Source organism: Tachypleus tridentatus, chromosome 7 (genome assembly GCF_004210375.1).
Source record: "Tachypleus tridentatus isolate NWPU-2018 chromosome 7, ASM421037v1, whole genome shotgun sequence".
In the NCBI taxonomy this organism is placed as follows: domain Eukaryota; kingdom Metazoa; phylum Arthropoda; class Merostomata; order Xiphosura; family Limulidae; genus Tachypleus; species Tachypleus tridentatus.
Genome location: NC_134831.1, coordinates 86,275,665 through 86,296,960, shown reverse-complemented (window position 1 = coordinate 86,296,960; position 21,296 = coordinate 86,275,665). Strand labels below are relative to the sequence as shown.

At 32.6% G+C, this 21,296-nt stretch overlaps 2 protein-coding genes across 5 annotated transcripts in view; one reads left to right on the top strand and one right to left on the bottom strand.

The window, feature by feature from the left end:
• Positions 1-6: 6 nt before the first annotated feature.
• The window catches only part of LOC143256095 (uncharacterized), a 38,771-nt gene continuing 17,481 nt past the window's right edge, over positions 7-21,296 (bottom strand). For 2 of the 4 annotated variants that reach the window (XR_013031000.1, XR_013030999.1), the window contains exon 3: positions 18,218-18,600. Coding sequence is in view for 2 of the 4 variants with exons in the window: in XM_076512836.1 (XP_076368951.1) it covers positions 364-1,408; positions 4,188-4,189 (1,047 nt within the window). In the remaining 2 variants the exon portion in view is untranslated. Of the gene's footprint in view, positions 1,409-4,187; positions 4,344-18,217; positions 18,601-21,296 lie in introns of those variants that run through there. The other 2 variants (XM_076512836.1, XM_076512837.1) reach the window with 2 other exon arrangements.
• LOC143256096 (uncharacterized) overlaps positions 13,907-21,296 on the top strand; it is a 39,169-nt gene continuing 31,779 nt past the window's right edge. The window contains exon 1 of the mRNA XM_076512839.1: positions 13,907-14,182. The gene's annotated coding sequence lies outside the window, so the exon portion shown is untranslated. The remainder of the gene's footprint in view (positions 14,183-21,296) is intronic.

Genomic DNA, 21,296 nt, shown 5'->3' with positions numbered 1-21,296 from the left:
CAACGATAGAGTGACGTAACTTCACAATATTTAACACATTACATACCTACGTGAGAATAATCTAATTCTTAGAGTTACAATCATGGTCATTATATATCAGCTGAAATGCATTAGTTCTCGTTTCATTATTATCAAATATTGCAGGACAATAGAACAGGTTGATTACAAAGTTGAAGTCATTAACTATTATATGACCAATGAACATAAGTCACTAGGATAGTCTAACTGAATAGAAAGAACATAAAAACTGTACGCCAACTGAAATGTGGCAGATTTGTATGAAAGTTACGTTAATCTTGGCAATCCAGTATTTTATAATTCATAAATCATTCAGTTTTTGTTATTCTTAAATATTAAAGGGTATCAAACAGTAAGCAGAATTTGCCCTTGGACAAATATGAAGAATACAAGGCTGTGAATGAGTGTTTTGTTATAGCAATACGTGATCCCGGTATTCCAACGAAATGCAGCATCAACTATTCTCATATTCTTGGTCCACGTGGAAATTGGTATACACTCTGAAAGACTATTATTTTTGGTCTCATATCTGTAGCAACATTTTCCTTCAAAAAAGTACGTATCCCTATTATTCCTTAGCAATACAGCATTTATGGGTTTACTGATTCCTCCCCAAGCTGAAATTGGCTTACATTTTGTGAGATCATCGTGGTAATAACAAAAACCTTTGAAGAAATATGTGACTTCATCAGTCCATTGAAATACAGCATCTAGAGGCTTGAAACTACTCGCTCCCCATAAGGCTATTGGTTTGCATTTAGATATTTTGTTACGTTTGTCTTCATACCGGAAGTAACACCCGCTTCTGAAGAAGTATGTGATACCATTACTCCAGCGAAATACAGCATCAACTGGTCCAGTCATATTACCCCAAGCAGCAATCGGAGTGCATTTCGATATCTTATTAGCTTTATCTTCGTAGCGGTAGTAACAGTCGTTTTTAAAGAAGTATGTAACTCCATTACTCCAGCGAAACACGGCATCAACTGGTCCATTCATTCCTCCCCACTCTGTAACTGCTACGCATTTTGATATTTCATCAGTTTTGTCCTCATATCTGTAATAACAATCGCCCTTGAAAAAATATGTTACTCCATTTTTCCATCGAAATACGGCATCCACTGGTCCAGTTAGCCCACCCCAAGCAGATAATTGTCTGCAATTTGAAATCTCGTCCGTTTTGTCTTCGTAGCGGAAATAACAAGAACCTTTGAAAATATATGTGACTCCATTTGACCATTTAAAAATTGCATCAATTGATGGAAACAAGGACTGCAATATTTCCATTCCATTCGAATTCAGGTCTTTTTTATCAGTTTGAGTTACTTGAGAAGAGGAGAACTGGAAAATGGTGAGTAAAAGAAAGATCCACATTCCTCTTGAAATGAACCTAAATGACATTAGACAACGTAAGACAACATCAAATTAATGTTTTGACTTAAAATATCAGTAAGTGCTCAATAATTATTATAAATTTTATCCATGATTAAAATATTACAACAAGAGGATCAAAAATATGAACACCGTAAATAATTCATATATATATATATTATATAGAGCAACTTCAGAAGCTTTAATATTTTTATCTTAATGTTTTGTGGTTACGTTTTATTATACTTTCAAGATGATATAGTTCTCCTTAAACTCGGTAAATCTTTTCAGGCGAGAAGAAGCTTAGAAATTTAGATATGCATAGTTACTCTTCCTATAGAAAATATTTCTATTGTATAACACCTTTCAGAACACTCCCAGTGGCTCAGGATAACTCTGAAACAATTATGACTCTTAAAAACTAGGTTTTGGTACCGTACAGATGGCTTATCGTTTAGATTTCTGATTAAAAACAAAAAAAACTTCTCAAAATAATTATTGGATAATCAGACTTTCGTATACTCTAGCTAGAATATTACATAATTAATGGTATTACAAAGTTCAATAATATACCTGAATTTATTATTATTACAATGTAAGATCCAGGTGACACGTCTCGTAATTCGATATTTTATGCAAACGACTCGAGATTATACCTATTCGATACTAGAGGCATTTCAGCTTCTTAAATAATGAGAAAATATTCGTTAATAAGGTTTATGGCAATCTGGGACATTATCTGGAATAACTCTTTTCTATACAATTGAAATGTGTATGACAGATATCATTATTGACCAAGTGACACATTTTCATTTGGGATTCAAAATGAAAAAAAAAAAAGTGTGTTCAGAAAAAACTTTCAACTTACTAAAAACTACAAACTCGTAAAGTGAAACATGTCAACTGTTATAGGAGCGCACAGTGAAATTCAACAGAATATATCGCTCAAGCAATCATTTTTCTATTTTTCTTCCTTTTTCATAAGACACAAAATAACCATTTGCACAAATTTGATAATAAATGTAATTAGAAAACAAATAAAATACACTTGAAATGCATATTCAAAACTTCAGAATTTGTCATTAATAATGAAATGGCTCTAGGAGAAAATAAACAGTAAATAATTCTTGTATAAAACCATCATTTTATTTTTAACATTATAAATAGCTTGATAATTTATTTTCAAGTACAACATTAATTTACGTGATGAAGACTATTATTTGAATAATAAAAAATAGTAAAATATCCATAATTAGGCAACATTAAGCCTACTTTTCAAGACAGTTTCAACAATTTTAACTATGTTCTTTTCTTACTGAATGATTTTACCAATATTAAAGCTACTTATGTTAACACTATTCACTATACAAACTTGAATATATATACATTTTACCCATGTGTTTTAATAGCTCCTTATACATAAAATTAAAACAGATATTTTTCAAAAGATCTTTATATTCTGAATTTACAATGCAGTGAAAAGATTATAAACTAGTGTAACTGAAAGATTGTAATGCATGGATAACTAATTATGTTGATATATACGATAAAACGTGATTGATGGAAATAAACAACTGTTAATAAAAGCGTCTAAAATATATTTCTCGTGATACATTAGGAATTCGTATTAAAGTTTGTTGGCAAAGCTAATATTGCGTTCAAATAGTGCAAAATGTAACATCATAATAGAAACAGATATGAAGCTAAACAGTTATTTAATTATTTATATAATAAAAAAGATAACTATATTTTTTGCTGGACATCTTATTTTATATTTATCATTGACACTATAAAATGCACAATGTGCTATCTGTACTCTACACACTTCAAATATGGAAACCGGATCATTATTTCTATAATCTTTCAGACTTAGCAATGACTCACTCAGACAGGGGCGTAGATCCTGGGGAGATGGGAGGTATACATCCCTCCCTTCATTTTAGGTGGGGGTATAGAGCATACAATCATCCCCCTACAGTTTCGTCTGTTGAATTGTTTTATTGCATCACAGGCCTACGAATTATGTGTTTGTTCTTGTGATTCTCGTGTTCTTACCAATCGAGTAACATAATTAGGCCTAGATGTAGGCTTTTTCAGTAGCCGAAATGTACAACTTTAATATAGGCGTGCTTCTAAGCTTTTCGATCTAAGCGATAGTTCGTAAGTATCAGTCAGTAGGCCAAAGTATACATGCAAGTATCGTGGCAATAAGATTACTCTGTGACTGCATGTTTACAGCTTTCCGGTTCACGTAATCAGAGATTACCAATTTGAAAATTAAACAGTCCACATAAGTGGTTGGAAAAATCATCCCCCATCGGATGTAAAAAATCTACGTCCCTGCACTCCGGGCATGTAGTATAAAAAAATAAAACAACACATTTTTAGAATCAGAAAGAAAGCAATGACACTCCGAACCTTTAATTGTGTTCATTAGTAATGACAGACAGACAAGAAAGGGAATTAATACTTTTCTCACTATTAGTATCACAATTATTAACAAATACAACAAAAAACACTATACAAACAACAGAACTCCAGTTTTGAACAAAATATTTTCATAATTTATAAACACTAAAATCATTATTATTAAAACATAATACAAAAACACTACGAAATGCATGTTATATTAAACATCTACATATGTAATGTGTGTAATGAGACAGATTCTAGGGACATAATGAATAATTTTTAGAACAGACTTTAGAATGACTTTCAATGAAATCCGTTAAAAGCGAAATGTATTTAACAGAAAATTTAGTTTGTATAAAGATTTAAAAAAAAACAACGTAACTTACATCACTGCCCACTTTATAAATAAACTTGTTGTTTCACTTTAGCGACTCAGATTGGTCTATTCCTTTTCAACAAGAGCTAGGGCCAAGTATCAGCACGGGAAGTTTATATTAAACTTAAAATGTGTTGAACCTGTTTCACGTGATAATTTCCTTACCCCTTTCTCATTTCTCCTATCGATAAGCCATCTCTTTGAAAGATTAAATACAGACGAAATATAACTGTGCAACGCAATACTGTAGTACTCATGTTTTTTGAAAATAAATAATCAACATATCAGGCACTGAGAGGTCAGTTAACAATAAACGTAAATATAGGTTATTATATATAAAGTGGTAACTGTTGTACTTTATCCTAATAATTTGATAAGAATAAACAACTTACAGGCCAAATCGTGGAAGATAAAATCTTTTAAAAGTAGTTGTGCTTTACTTAAAAGACAGTCCTTTCTCAACTGAAAAACGCGTGTTTCTTTTGCTCAGTAAACTCTAATGTGGGCATATCGATACTGTATTCTTCGCGCTTTTAGCCATGAATGCGTGTTAAGTGTGACAGTCACTCCCGCTATGATACGATATGCTTTTTTTTACTAAAAATGGAATAATGCAATTACAGCTCTTTCTCCAAGCTGTCTGTGCTGTGCTCATAACGTATCTCGAAACGCGGTATTTAGTGTTGTTAGCCATAAGACGTAACATTTATTCACTAGGGGGGCTATAATGGGGAAAAGAATGGAAATACTAACAAAAATAAATATTTGGTTTGTAAATAACTGAAATTTTACTTTTTTAATTGGAATAACCCGTAAATGTATATATATAAGAATTTCGTTTTATTTTCACTAATGAAAATTGAGTATATTTAAATAAAAGTTTTGTTGTTTTGGTTGTCACAGAAAATCTTCTACTTGAGTGTGATACTCCTCGCAAGCTTCCACTACCCAGATCTAGGGTTAGTGATGGCCCCTTCCAGTTCTTATAATAATGGTTATGTAGTAATTTCACACTATAGTGTTAATTAGTATAATTCGATGTATAAACATTTTAGGCTGTAACAGCAACTGCAAATTGCATACTAACTTTCACTACATTAATCTGTATTGAAAATTGAATTGTATTTAGGGCTAGAAACAGGTAAAGTTTTTGCACTAGGGCTACAAGTCCAAATAATGATCGTTCGCAACCTGTTATCCCAAAAATCATGCTCTAGATTTTATACGCTATAGGAGTTTTGGTCAAATTCCATTATTTGAACAGACAAGAGTTTTTTATAGTCTATCAGTTCAAAATTATGGATAGCTAGAAGTGTATAACCTTCGCATAGCTTTGCCTAAAAATTCTAAATACAAAAGTTAGCATTGTGTTAATAATCTGTTATAAAATTCCGTTTATTTACTGATTCTAAAATAATAAAATTTTAAGAAACAAAAAATAAAGCCAGTTATAAAAGATAAGTATATTGTAATAGTTAAAACAAAGAGTACTAAGCCAGTATTTGATCAGTGAGAGTTTCTTTGAAATGAAATGTAAAGTTTGTTCGATGTCAAGTACAAACCTACACAATGGGCTATCTGTGCTTGTCCACCATGAGTATCTGAACCTGCATTTTAACGTTATAATTTCACAGACATACCGTTATACTAAGTCTAATTTAATATGGGAAGGACTACTATATTGTATGCTAGAATAAATGCATTTAATATGTTTGTTTGTTTGGGCTATTCAAGGGCTATCTGCGTTAGCCCTCCCTAATTTAGCAGTGCAAGACTAGAGGGAAGGCAGCTAGTCATCACCACCCACGCCAACTCTTGGGATACTCTTTTACCAACGAATAGTAGGATTGACTATCACATTATAACGCCCCCACGGTTGAAGCGGCGAGCATGTTTGGTGTGACGGGGATTCGAACCCGCGTCTCTCAGATTATGAGTTACGTGCCTTAACTACCTGGTTATGCCGGGCCGGTAGCTTGGAGAATAGAAAAAGATTCTGGGACGCTGCGCACTAGAATACAACTACAAAGAGAACGCTGCTAGTTTTTATGTGAAATATGGTTGATATGAAAGTCTGACTTTATTCTTCTATTTTGTTTTGTGAAGGTAAAGCCGAGATAGCCCCTCTAAGGCATAATTGTAAAACGTGTCTTTCATCTAAAACTTTGGTAGAATTTTCTGTTTAATAAAGTTGGATTTTGTTGTACATCTTAGAATATATTACATGGTGATTTATGTTAGAAATCATTTAGTCGTTACAAGTGTGAAGCTTATGTATATATATATAACCCCCCCGCCAGTACAGCGGTATGTCTCCGGATTTACAACGCTAAAATGAGGGGTTCGATTCCCCTCGTTGGGTTCAACAGATAGCCCAATGTGCCTTTGCTGTAAGAAAACACACGTACACACACTTGTGTATATATTATATCTGAAGTTAGCCTAGCTCATCTAAATAAATAATGCGCTTACGTTTGTCTGCCCTATTAACTTTTCTCACAAATTTGATTAAACGCTACAAATCTCACATGGCTAAAAGAGATTTAGTCCGGAGAGTCTAGATTGCATATTAGCTTCTTAATTCAAAATCGTCTTACGTGTTTTCAGGTCTGGCATGGCGAAATGGTTAGGGGCGCTCTACTCGCAATGCGACGGTTATTCGTTCAAATACTTCTCCCACCAAACATGCTTGCCCTTTCAGCCATGGGGCGCTTAGTTTGTTTGTTTTGGAATTTCGCACAAAGTTACTCGAGGGCTAGCACAGATAGCCCTAATTTAGCAGTGTAAGACTAGAGGGAAGGCAGCTAGTTATCACCACCCACCGCCAACTCTTGGGCTACTCTTTTACCAACGAATAGTGGGATTGACCGTCACATTATACACCCCCACGGCTGGGAGGGCGAGCATGTTTAGCGCGACGCGGGCGCGAACCCGCGACCCTCGGATTACGAGTCGGACGCCTTACGCGCTAGGTCATGCCGGGCCAGGGGCGCATAGATATAACGGGCAACCCCACTGGTAGTTTGTAAAAGAGTAGCGCAAGAGTTGGGGGGATGGGTGGTGATGTCTAGCTTCTTTCCTTCTAGCCTTTCACTGCTAAATTATGCATGGGTGTCGCAGATAGTCCTCGTGTAGTTTGGCTCGAATTTGGCAAACAAATTTTTTTGTTTAGCCAAGTTTTCAATGGAATGAGTTTTGTAGACGATACCAGAGTGTCGTTGCTATCACGTGATGACTGGCTTCAATTTAAACTTTAGTTTTTCATTTTCAAAGTATTTGACCAATAGTTAACTGGCATGCAATTTCATTACGACTGTACATTTACTTTTCTTTGCAATAATATAGCTTTGGTTCGTTTCATCGATTGCTATAAAGACCTTTTAGCCACGTTTTGTTATTTACTTCGGTTTTGTGTAAATGTTTTTGCTTCAGCTGGCTGGTAAAACCGTGTCATACAACGAATACTCATTACTTTATCATACTCTGCACACTAACATAAATACTGTTGCTTTATTGTTTACTTTACATGTGGTTTTAATTAATAAAGTTACATACGTAATGTTTTTCAGATACATCAGAAGAGTGCAAGAAAATGTAGCTTATAAAGTTTTTGTAAAAATGATAAAATAAGAAAAACTTAAGCAAAGAGGATGATGGACGCCAAATTGTTACTAAACCGTTTATTTTTGTGAATATTAATAATGTTTTATTATTGACAATAATAATTTATTACTTATTCTACAATTCCAGCTTATATTCTTTAAATCGTGTTAACTTTTTTTTGGGTGATATTTTAGGGGTGACCATCACACCCAAAGCTAGCTGCAAACAATCAGTGATAGTGGAGTTTGGGACGTTGTGGATTCTAACATCTGTAACGTGATTTTTATTGATAACTGTCCTATTTTGCATCTGTGTTTCTGAATCATGTTTTATAGACAAGATATTCCGAAAGCTTTTGACAATTGTTGCCGTATTTGACTTTTAAAATGGTAGCATTTGTACTTTCCACACAAATGGCAAAATGCGTTAGAGTAAATGAAACTATGAGAACTTAGACATGGTCAAATATGTCAATCAAAAGGGTTTGGCATCCTGGATTTAAAAACTGCAGTTATACCATAATTCGATCATGAGATGAAGGAGGTACGAGTTAAAAGTTTGAATTAAAAGAAAGAAACAAACAACTCAAAGCCATACTTTGAGCTTTTGTGCCATGGCTAAAAATCGAATAAAAATTATATTGACCATCTGTCCATCAACTAACTTCACATAAAAGATTTTGTTGTTTGATAAGCAAGTACTTAACTATGATTCTCGTTACCATTCTATATTATGTTTTTTCTGAATAAATATTTGTTTGTTCATATAAACGACACATATATCTAAACAGTCACGTCAAAAAATTCTAGATGTATACCAGTCTCTACTGTTGAAACAGAGTGGTTTGTTTGTTCTGTAATTTTCACATAAAGCTCCACAAGAACTATCTGCATACAGTCATGCCTAATTTTCAATCAGTAATCTATCCTTCTAATAATCAAGTCACAACATGAAATTTCGAAATCTCGTAGTACCACATCTCAATCCAAGACCCTTTAATCTCCAGTTCAAAACGTTATCCGCTGGTTACACACAAGTATTTTGACTGTTATTCAAAACTTGTCCTTTCAGCAAAAAATAGTTATAATTTGTCTATTCCTTCACCTTTTTTATTTGAAAGTTGCGTATTTATAACTTTTTAATAAAATTATCAAAATACAGGCTCTCCAAGAGGGCAGAGAGACAGAAGAAATAGCTCCTGGTTTAATGGAGAAAAAAAGGGAAAAGTTAATTAATAGAGGGGTGAGAGCATACCAATATTTTTCTGTTGCCCATGGGAACTCTTGGCGGCTCTGGGCTTGGATAATTTTTTTAAGTACTACTTTAAACACATTTTCATTATATTGTGTTCCCATTTACCTAACTCCATAATTACAAAATAAAATGAGAAACTCAAGTTTGCAAATTTCGATTTATTGCTCTTATGATATATGATTCCTCTGAACTAATTATCTAGCGACACCAACTTATATTTTTAATTACGTATTGAGTAATCCCCGCCTATTCACTAAAACTGTAGAAGATTTGCGAGTGTTAGAATCGATAATGTATGTAAATACTAGTGCATCATCGGAACTTGTGCAGGCTGAAATTTCTGGAAGCGCCAATAGACACTTTATGTTACTGTTCTGCTACAGTTGGTGTATTTTAAACCTCGAAAGCTATAACTGTGATTAACGATTATTGATCGGGAACTTTAGATATTTGACCAGGAACATTTATAAATTTCGAACATTACAAACAGTTTAACTTCAATGGATTAACAGCGGGCCCTAGTACTTTTTACGAAGAAATAATATACTTCAGAGATGGAAAACGTATGTGTTATCAGAGTTAAGTGAATCGTACGGTATCAACTAAAAATTAATTCGCTCATCGTAAACCCTCGATAAGATGTCCAGTTCCAGACCAAGCAGAAAACTCAATATTGTTTGCGAGTTTGCAGAACTTTTTCATATGAATCATTATTTCTAATAACCGTTATTATAAACTGTAGCACAAATGTACAGGCTACATAGTGGAATGTAAGGGATCTAGAACATAGTTTTTGTGTAATTTTTTATTATTCAAATCTTGAAGGGTCTGATATTTACCAAAAGTGTTTGATTTGTAGCAGGTTTATCAATGTTATATGTACTTCTTTAATGTTCAAATATGTGATTAGTACTATAACACATGTTTAAAATTTTCTACGTCCAGAAAACTTTCGATCAGGACATAATAAATTGAAGGCTCATCCGAAATAAATGGCAATGAGTAACAACATAAATTGATAAAATATATTTTAACTTTATTAAAAGCATAAGACAGAAAAGTTCAGCTGAAAACAATTCCCAACCCTACAGCCCATGGGACAAATTATGTCTATATTATATCAGCATGTATTTAATATTAAAACTATAAAACCGTGTTTAATAATAATCGTAATAAAACATTTTGCAATACATCAACGACAGAGCAACTCCGTTATTTCATAATACCGATATCTCTCGTTTAGCGCATTTTTGTTTGAAAATGTTTTTATATTACTTCATTTTTAGGGAACATTTCAGTTCGCGCAGTCAGTAGCGAGAGCAGTTTTCGAATTTGCGCGACTTTGAAACTGAGAAACAAAAAGATACTCTAAACTCTGAAAAAACACAAAGCTCTAAATTACACAGAAATAACAATCAAAGCGAGCAAGAAGAAAGTGAATAAAAAATAAAATAGTTTGATTCTAACTGCTGTAAACAACTGTAAAATGAGTTTTATATTAGCAACGCTCTCAAGGCAAACTAAAACTTTAGCGTAAAACGAATGAAGGGAAAGAGTGTTCTGCATATTATATATTACTCTAATTGCCGTACATGGACATGTCCTTGAAAGAGGCCAGCGTACGTGCTAGAAAGCTTAATACAGTTCCTGATCTTCAGCTAGTAATTATATTAATATTTTCATGGAATAAATAGTTAACATTGTGAAGAAGGAATAGGCCTAAGGTTAGTACACTTTGCCAGTCGACACCGTGTTACAAATCGATAGCTGTCCCTAATTATTAGAGGCAGGTATTATTCCTACAAATAGAAAACAATTGTAGTCATACAGTTATGATGTCTTTCAGTTAACCTGATGATGACCTAGGAAGGTCGAAACGTTGTTCTCTCCTCATCAAGAAAAGTATTAATACCCATACCAACCGTTGTAAGATACATTTTTAACTTCAACAGTGTCATTTTTATTTATTAGTTTATAGTTGAAATGTGTACATGCTCATTTCATATAATAAATACAGTTTGTATGTTTGTAATTAAAGAAAACTACTTTTGTACTCTGTTTACCAGTTAATATCAACTCTGACCAGGTAGACCTTATTTTATCACTTCGGTGTAAGTGAACGTAAGACTATATTGCTGGAGTATTGTAACGTATGTAACTCATTTTGTATCTCATTAGGTATATATATAGGAAGAGAGTGAAAAATTTAAAAGATTCCACTTAACAAAACATGGAAAACTTACTGTTAGCAAGTATTAAACAATTATGTCACTCTGCAATATTTGTAGCAGATGCAGTTAAAATGTATTTCATTCAAAATTATTGTATACTTTTAGAGTTCTTAGTTTGGAAGCAGAGATTGGTTCGAATGACACTAACTTTACCTGATTTGACAGCAGTTTGCTAATTGGAAGTTAACCGATTTTCTTACAGAGAAGATAGCAGCAAGTGATGTCTAGAAATAAAAAGAACGCGTTAAAGCTCAACTACAAAAGGCAGGTTTTTATGTGAAATATGTTTGATATGAAAGTCTGGCTTTATTTGTCCATTTTGTTTTCTCTTTCTCTGTATGGGTATTTGGGTATTGATGTTTATCTACCCAGGGGGTCAGGTTTCGTTAACCTCTTCCTCCTTCCTTGAAATGTTGGTTTTACAACTGCCAATCGTATTTATATATGATACACGAGGGCCAGAGTAACCCGCACTTACTCAGGCCTCTTTCAGGGTAATGTCCATGCACAATCTATACATACACTTGGTGCAAATAAAACATTTCTCTTGTAGTTCCATAGATTATTTGCACTTTAATTAGTTATGTACTAACTGTAAAACGTTTACATAAAAAAATCTTTAAATGTTAAGTAATTAATCCCTAAACTAATGTGGAGTCTAGTTTATAGGTGGCCTTTTATTTATTTAGGAAATATATATTCACTGGGGAAAGGTGCTTTGGTCTATTCTCATCATGTAAACAGTATCTGTCAAGTTCACTTACTAGTTCATTTTTTCTCCAGTTTTTGTCAAAATAGTTTATTGTACTATGTAGGAGTCCATCTGCTATTGTTTCCATGTGTGCGTATTTATGCGTGAATTCAGATGATGTTGTTCTGGGTACTTTATAAGCTGTTGTGAGTAGTGTATCTTGTATTGTTTGTAGTTGTTTTTTGTTTACGTTTATCCATGTCTAGTCAATGACGGGTCTAATGTATGTTTTATATATGTTTATGATGTTGTCTGCCGTAGCAACACTGTTTTTGCCAGTTAGACTCCTAGTATAGTTTGTTTATAGTGCTTTTTTATCCATTTTGTTTTCTCGGTATTTGTTCGTTTGTTTTAAAGTTCGCACAAAGCTACGGTAGCTGTCCCTAATTTAGCAATGGAAGGCAACTTGTCATTGCCACCCATATTAGGTTATTCTTTTGCCAACCAATAATTGGATTGACTGTGACATTATAACGCCTTTACAGCTGAAAGGGCGAGCATGTTTGATGTAATGGGGATTCGAATCCACGATCCTCAAATTACAAGTCAAGCCCTGACCACCTAACAGTATTTATATTAGTATACAGAGTATGGTAATATTGTGAGTATTCATTGTATGTGGATGTAAAGCCGAGTTAGCCCCTGTAAGATTGAATCAGAGAATGTGTATTTCGTCTGAAACCTTGGTTGAATTATTTGTTTAGAGTACCTTTAAGTTTCACGTTCATTTTCACTCATAATAACTTTTTATTTTAATTCAATATTTGCGCGTTTTGATTTACTTTAGCATGAGAAACTCATCAGTGACGTATATTAACTGACATTTTGACTAGTGATTATGATTTATATCAATAATAACATATCATTGCTTCATTTTTATTTGTGGTTGTTTTATATCAAAGTTTGGGGTTTTTGGTTAACATAGAGTAAAGCACATCAAACTGATAAAAGTTTTAAAGTAAAGACTTTGCATTATTATTATCCATATGATATGCAACGCAACACACTTGCCATTATTATTATTATATAAACTGCTTTTTGTGTGAGTAAATAAACATTTGTGTACTAGTATTTCTATTGGTGTTCAGCTTTTCTCCTAGAATGTCCTGGTATGTTGGTTAGGGCTCTCAATTTGGAATCTGTTGGTCGCATGTTCGAATTCTAGTCATTGAATATGTTCATTCACTTAATCGTGAGGACGTACTATTTTGATGTTTAATCCCGGTGTTCGTTTGCAAAAGAGTAGCTAACAAGTTGGCAGTGAGTGGTACTGAGTAGCTACTTTCGCTAAGTTCTATCAGTTCCAAAATTATGGGAAGGTATGCTCAGATAGCTCAAGTGACTCTTCATGAAATTCTGAAAATAATAAACCATTGTTCAGCTACAGAAACAGAATCTGAGCTATAACGTAAATATTGTCGTTTCGAGCGCATTTCTTTATTGGCCGGATAAGGCAAGACTTAACTGTGAATCTCTCCCCTGTTTTTAAATATTCCTATAATATTTCACACAAATGTAATCACCAAGTAAACGATCCGCTATTTTTCTACTTTCCTTCAGTGTTTTGTTTATTTCATTCAACGATATTCTGAGATACATTTATAACATACATATCAGAATAGTAACCATTCTTACTAAAGATCCGACAGAATAAATATTCTATACTTTATCTGAATTCCAGACGTGACTTAGTTGAAGTAAAGAGACAGAAACAAATAATCTTTGTGTGCACAGAACACTAGACAGCATAGCAGCACTCTATACATATTGATAGCATTGTACCAGAATAAATTATGAAGATATAAGAGAACCTGGTTTATACTGAAAGAATCAACAATCTGTAATTATTGATGGCATAGAGATAACAATGTTCTAGATGTGTCTCTAGATCATCACAAACCCATACATTTCTTGAGTTGTAGATATTTTTGTTTTATTTTTGCACAAAGTTATATATTTGCTTTTAACTTAGCTTTTACCACCGAAGCGGTTTCAATAATCAGATATTTGGTGAAACTTCAAAACTATTAACAAATACTTTTTACACATTGAAAATTATTCAAACACTTACTCGTTTTTTATTTTTTTAAACTAACTGTTTCTTTCTTTACAGGTATTATTATGTAACGCTATAAGTTACGTTAAGAAGTCATTCCAGTGCAACTTGTGAGTATTACGTTTACTATTCCATTTTTTTACAATTTTGAAATTTTTCTTTCTGTTCTCATTGCATTGCTTTTGTTCTCTCCTTGGTGTTTTCTATGTAAATGTAAAGAGTGTTTAAAACGGCAAAGTAATATTTTTGTTATGATTTCTTATATTTAAATATTTTATATTGTATTCATGTGTGATACTTTTAGCACCACTAAAACTTTGTTAAACGTGATCCGTTAACGGGCCCGGCATGGCCCAGCGTGTTAAGGCGTGCGACTCGTAATCTGAGGGTCGCAGGTTTGCATCCCGGTCGCGCCAAACATGCTCGCCCTTTCAGCCGTGGGGTCGTTATAACGTGACGGTCAATCCCACTATTTGTTGGTAAAAGAGTAGCCCAAGAGTTGGCGGTGGGTGGTGATGACTAGATGCCTTCCCTCTAGTCTTACACTGCTAAATTAGGGACGGCTAGCACAGATAGCCCTCGAGTAGCTTTGTGCGAAATTCAAAAACAAAAAAAAACAACAAAAAAGAAACGTCAAGCCTTGGTCATACAGACAAGTTTCCTATCGGTAGCGTTGGGCATGTCAAACCGATCTACAACAATTTAAAAAAGGTTTGTTGGCGTTCTGAATAATTTACATTGTTTAAAATTTATAATAAGCACAAGTGAACGGTAAGTTGTACAACAGATATTTCACCATAGAATCTTTTATTTGAGAGGGGGACCTTAATGAACAGAGAATTATTTAATATGAATCGATATTAAAAGATTTATAATATTTATATTGATTCAGATAGACAGTAATTATTAAAAAATGCTATCAACTCAATCAATTAATAGTCTGTAATAATTAAACATTTTTACTGAAGTTTATCAAGTGTAAATGTTGCACACTTCAATTTATTGTTGCTTTCTTGATTTTTTGGGGTAAAACCTTTATCTATAAAGACAACATGACACTTAAAAGATTATTCTCATCTTACAATTTCTGTTCGTAAATAAGAACTCAATTTTAAGAAATATAGTTCTCATAATATCTGCAGAGTAAAAATAAAATAATACTGGTATGTTAACTAGACTGATTCTTCTTCGCTTATATATACATTAGAATATTCCTTTTCACTCGGTGTCAGTTTACAAAATGAGTTATTTTAAGAATTTAAACACAATTAATGTTTCGCCAATTATTGGAATAGTTTGGTTTCAATATTTCAGCAGTCTAAATTATTTTATGTTAAAGTGCTTTCAACTAAATTTAGTTTATAAAAGATACTACGCAGTTCTTTCATTTTAACTGTACTTTACAACTAACGAAACAAGGGACTTGTGCAAGACCACATGATGTGGTTACATAATGCTGAAATAAGTAATGCTTCTACTTTCGCATCTTTCAACACTTTGCTTCATGTACGCTTCAAAGAACCATTAGTAATAAATCAAGCAACTGTTCTTTCACGTTTTATGAAGCCAACATATTTACTGTTTATCATAATAAAACATACCTTACACTAATTAAGTATGTGTGTGTTTCTTTAGAGTAAACTTACATTGAGCTATCTTCCGAGTCCACCGAGGGGAATCGAACCCCTGATTTTAGCATAGTAAATCCATAGCAGAGGGGAGTACTGATTACGTAAAACACAGACTTGACAGGCATGTTGAAACCGTTAATAACGAAACTTCAAGATACACTACAAACATTATAAACATCTTAGGTTATAAAATACTTTTTTGAATTTCGAATAACTTTTTTATATTATATTTATGTTACCACTTGTTCATTTTAGGTCAGTATGTAAGATCGTTAATACAGTTTACAAATGAAAAAGTTAATGCACAATTCTTGTGTTTCTATGAGTTATTCATATTTTACAATAAAAGCATTTTATGTTCTCTTTCGATAATATCAGCTCAGCGGTATGTCTGCGGACTTACAACGCTAAAACCGGGTTTCGATACCCGTGGTGGGCAGAGCACAGCATTGTGTAGCTTTGTGCTTAGTTCAAAACAATATCAACTGCGTATATTTTACAACAACTGGGAAAAAGTTCGGAAAAGATAAATCAGAAAATATAAATTATATTTAGCTTATCTGGATAATTCAGTCTCTTCAGACAAAAGATCAAATGCCAGGTAATTATGCCTAACTTAATCTTTTATGACAATTTACACAAGACGAATTTCAATTTTAACAAGTATGTTTCAACAACTGATACAACTCTCGATTTATATTTCATACATAAAATTCATGTTTCGTCAAAACAAATAAGCTATCATGAATATATGTAAACAAAGAGTATGGACTTAATTATCATGCAAATACTGAAACGTTTAGCAACGAAACTTAATACTGAAATTCTGTAGATAAAACTTCAAACATGATTTCATGTAGGCCGTACCCTTTACAGTAAGATCACAAAACATACATGCATATTATTTTATTGTAAACTTCAACTATGGTATTCATCATATTTATTGTTCCAACGATAGAGTGACGTAACTTCACAGTATGTAACACATTACATACCTACGTGAGAATAATCTAATTCTTAGAGTTACAATCTTGGTCATTATATATCAGCTGAAATGCATTAGTTCTTGTTTCATTATTATCAAATATTGCAGGACAATAGAACAGGTTGATTACAAAGTTGAGGTCATTAACTACCATATGACTAATGAACATAAGTCACTAGGATAGTCTTACTGAATAAAAAGAACATAAAAACTGTACGCTAACTGAAATATGGCAGATTTGTATGAAAGTTACTTTAATCTTGGCAATCCAGTATTTTATAATTCATAAATCATTCAGTTTTTTTTTTATTCTTAAATATTAAAGGGTATCAAACAGTAAGCAGAATTTGCCCTTGGACAAATATGAAGAATACAAGGCTGTGAGTGAGTGTTTTCTTATAGCAAAGCCACATCGGTCTATCTGCTGAGCCCACTAAGGGGAATCGAACACCTCATTATAGCGTTATAAATCTGTAGACTTACTGCTGGACTAACGGATTAGCGAAGAACACATGGTAAACTGTAGGATGGACGATACTGAATTATTTTGTGTTTAAACAATTACGTTCTGCAGAAGATAGGCTATGTATAGATCTTGTTAAGTTATATTTGTAAACAACAGCACTTTTAAGCAAGAAATATGTGATTTATAGATCGAAAAATAAAATAATAACTTAAAATGGAAAATAACTTCATAATCTACCCTCAAATTTCGAGAATGTCACGAATGTACATTTACCTTTCCTGTCATTATATAAAGTGGAAGACTAGATAAATTCGCTTGCTACTGACATTTAAGTTCAGTGACTTACAAAACCTGTTTATAAGTTAGTCTTGCACACAACTTGTATCATAAGAAGCAACAATATTTTAATATTTTGCCAACTTTTACTTATTTTTTTCAAAGCTTCAAGAGAAGAATGTATTCACATTATTTGTGATATATCTTGGACAAAGTCGTCTTTTCCTGACTTCAACTTTTGTTACTAAATATGTCAGTGTATGAGATACCTTAGATATATGTTATTTTTCTTAAATTAATTTATGATACCAGATTACACTGTGGTTAAACACGTTAGTTTTAAGCTGTAGAGGATGGGATTAACGTCCAAACCCCAACACATCAGTGGACAATCAATTTAACTAGGGATTTAAAGTATGTGATATGTTTGTAAAGATTCTAAAAAAACAGAAACTTTGATCATGTTAGCTCAAATCACTTTGGGGAATGATTCTTATGTTTTGTTTACGGTGATTTATTCTGTTTGACTGGCATCATGTTAGAACAAGTTCATACCTCTTGTGTTATTACATTAGGTTGTAGGTTAGTATTTTATACACTAAGATGTTTTCAAAAACAGTATATTAGTAAAACAATTTTCCATGTAATACTGTCTCTCCATGGAACCAGAGTAAAACAACACATCTTGTAACACCATCCATCTTTGTAAAACACATGTAATACAGTTAAAAATATAAATGAAAATTATAAACATAATTTGAAACAAAGTCGAAACTAATATGCAATCTGAAGAAAAAATATGGTAACTCTGTTTTATTATATAAACACTATATTCCTATAGATATAAAGGTATTCAGTTAAAAATCAAAATCAAAATTGTAAACATAATTTGAAACAAAGTCGAATGTTATATGCAATCCTAAGAAAAAATATGGTAACACTGTTTTATTATATAAACACCATATTCCTATAGATATACACGTAATATTAAATATTTAAATGAAAACTGTAAAAATCAGCTGAGGCAAGAGGAAGTTCATATACAGTCCTAAGAAAGTACAGGAACACAGTCGACCTATAGAAACTTCTTTGCATTTGAAAAACACACACAATACACCTAATAAAACCATATGCTGATAGAATCTCATTAAAACCTTGTAATAATAGCACCTAATGAACCTAAATGACATTAGACAACGTAAGACAACATCAAATTAATGTTTTGACTTAAAATATCAGTAAGTACTCAATGATTATGATAAATTTTATCCATGATTAAAATATTACAACAAGAGGATCAAAAATATGAACACCGTAAATAATTCATATATATATATATTCTATAGAGTAACTACAGAAGCATTAATATTTTTCTCTTTATATTTTGTGGTTACGTTTTATTATACTTTCAAGATGATATAGTTTTCCTTAAACTCGGTAAATCTTTTCAGGCGAGAAAAAGCTTAGAAATTTAGATATGCATAGTTACTCTTCCTATAGACAATATTTCTATTGTATAACACCTTTCAGAACACTCCCAGTGGCTCAGGATAACTCTGAAACAATTATGACTCTTAAAAACTAGGTTTCGGTACCGTACAGATGGCTTATCGTGTAGATTTCTGAATAAAAACAAAAACTTCTCAAAATAATTATTGGATAATCAGACTTTCATATACTCTATCTATAATATGACAAAATTAATGGTATTACAAAGTTCAATAATATACCTAAATTTATTATTATTACAATGCACGTCTTGTAATTCGATATTTTATGTAAACTACTCGAGATTATACCTATTCGGTACTAGAGGCATTACAGCTTATTGGGTATGGTGCATATAATCATCCCCCTACAGTTTTGTCTGTTGAATTGTTTCATTGCATCACAGGCCTACAAATTGTGTGTTTGTTCTTGTGATTCTCGTGTTCTTACCAATCGAATTACATAATTGGACCTGGATGTAGGCTTTTTCAGAAGCCGAAATGTACATCTTTAATATAGGCGTGCTTTTAAACTTTTCGATCTAAGTGATAGTTTGTAAGTATCAGTCAGAAGGCCTAAATATACATGCAAGTATCGTGGCAACAAGATTACTCTTTGACTGCATGTTTACAGCTTTCCGGTTCACGTAATCAGAGATTACCAATTTGAAAATTAAACAGTCCACATAAGTGGTTGCAAAAATCATCCCCCCTATCGGACGTAAAAAATCTACGCCCCTGCATTCCGGACATATAGTATAAAAAATAAAACAACACTTTCTTAGAATTAGAAAGAAAGCAATGACACTCCGAATCTTGAATTGTGTTAAGAAGTAACGACAGGCAGACAAGAAAGGGAATTAATACTTTTCCCACTATTAGTATCACAATTATTAACAAATACAACAAAAAACACTATACAAACAACAGAACTCCAGTCTTGAACAAAATATTTTCATAATTTATGAACACTAAAATCATTATTATTAAAACATAATACAAAAACACTACGAAATGCATGTTATATTAAACATCTACATATGTAATGTGTGTAATGAGACAGATTCTAGGGACATAATGAATAATTTTTAGAACAGACTTTAGAATGACTTTCAATGAAATCCGTTAAAAGCGAAATGTATTTAACAGAAAATTTGGTTTGCATAAAGATTTAAAAAACAACGTAGCTTACATCACTGCCCACTTTATAAATGAACTTGTTGTTTCACTTTAGCGACTCAGATTGGTCTATTCTTTTTTCAACAAGAGCTAGGGCAAACTATCAGCACGGGAAGTTTATACCAAACTCAAGATGCGTTGTACCTGTTTCACGTGATAATTTCCTATCCCCTTTCTCCTATCGATAAAGCCATTTCCTTGAAAGATTAAATAAAGAGGAAATATAACTGTGCAACGCAATACTGTGGTACTCATGTTTTTGAAAATAAATAATCGACATATCAGGCGACTGAGAGGTCAGTTAACAATAAACGTAAATATAGGTTATTATTTATAAAGTGGTAACTGTTGTACTTTATCCTAATAATTTGATAAGAATAAACAACTTACAGGCCAAATTGTGGAAGATAAAATCTTTTAAAAGTAGTTGTGCTATACTTAAAAGACAGTCCTTTCTCAACTGAAAAACGCGTGTTTCTTTTGCTCAGTAAACTCGAATGTGTGCCTATCGATACTGTATTCTTCGCGCTTTTAGCCATGAATGCGTTTTAAGTGTGACAGTCACTCCCGCTATGATATGATATGCTTTTTTTTTTAACTAAAAATGGAATATTGCAATTACAGCTCTTTCTCCAGACTGTCTGTGCTGTGCTCATAACGTATCTCGAAATGCGGTATTTAGTGTTGTTAGCCATAAGACGTAACATTTACTCACTAGGGGGCTATAATGGGGAAAAGAATGGAAATACTAACAAAAATAAATATTTGGTTTGTAAATAACTGAAATTTTACTTTTTTAATTGGAATAACCCGTAAATGTATATATATAAGAATTTCGTTTTGTTTTCATTAATGAAAATTTAGTATATTCAAGTAAAAGTTTTGTTGTTTTGGTTGTCACAGAAAATCTTCTACTTGAGTGTAATACTTCTCGCAAGCTTCTTCTACCCAGATCTTGGGTTAGTCATGACTTCCTCCCAGTTCTTATAACAATGGTTATGTAGTAATTTCACACTATAGTGTTACCAAGTATAATTCGATGTATAAACATTTTAAGCTGTAACAGCAAATGCAAATTGCATACTAACTTTCACAACATTAATCTGTATTGAAAATTGAATTGTATTTCGGGCTAGAAATAGCTAAAGTTTTTGCACTAGGGCTACAAGTCCAAATCATCATCGTTCGCAACCTGTTATC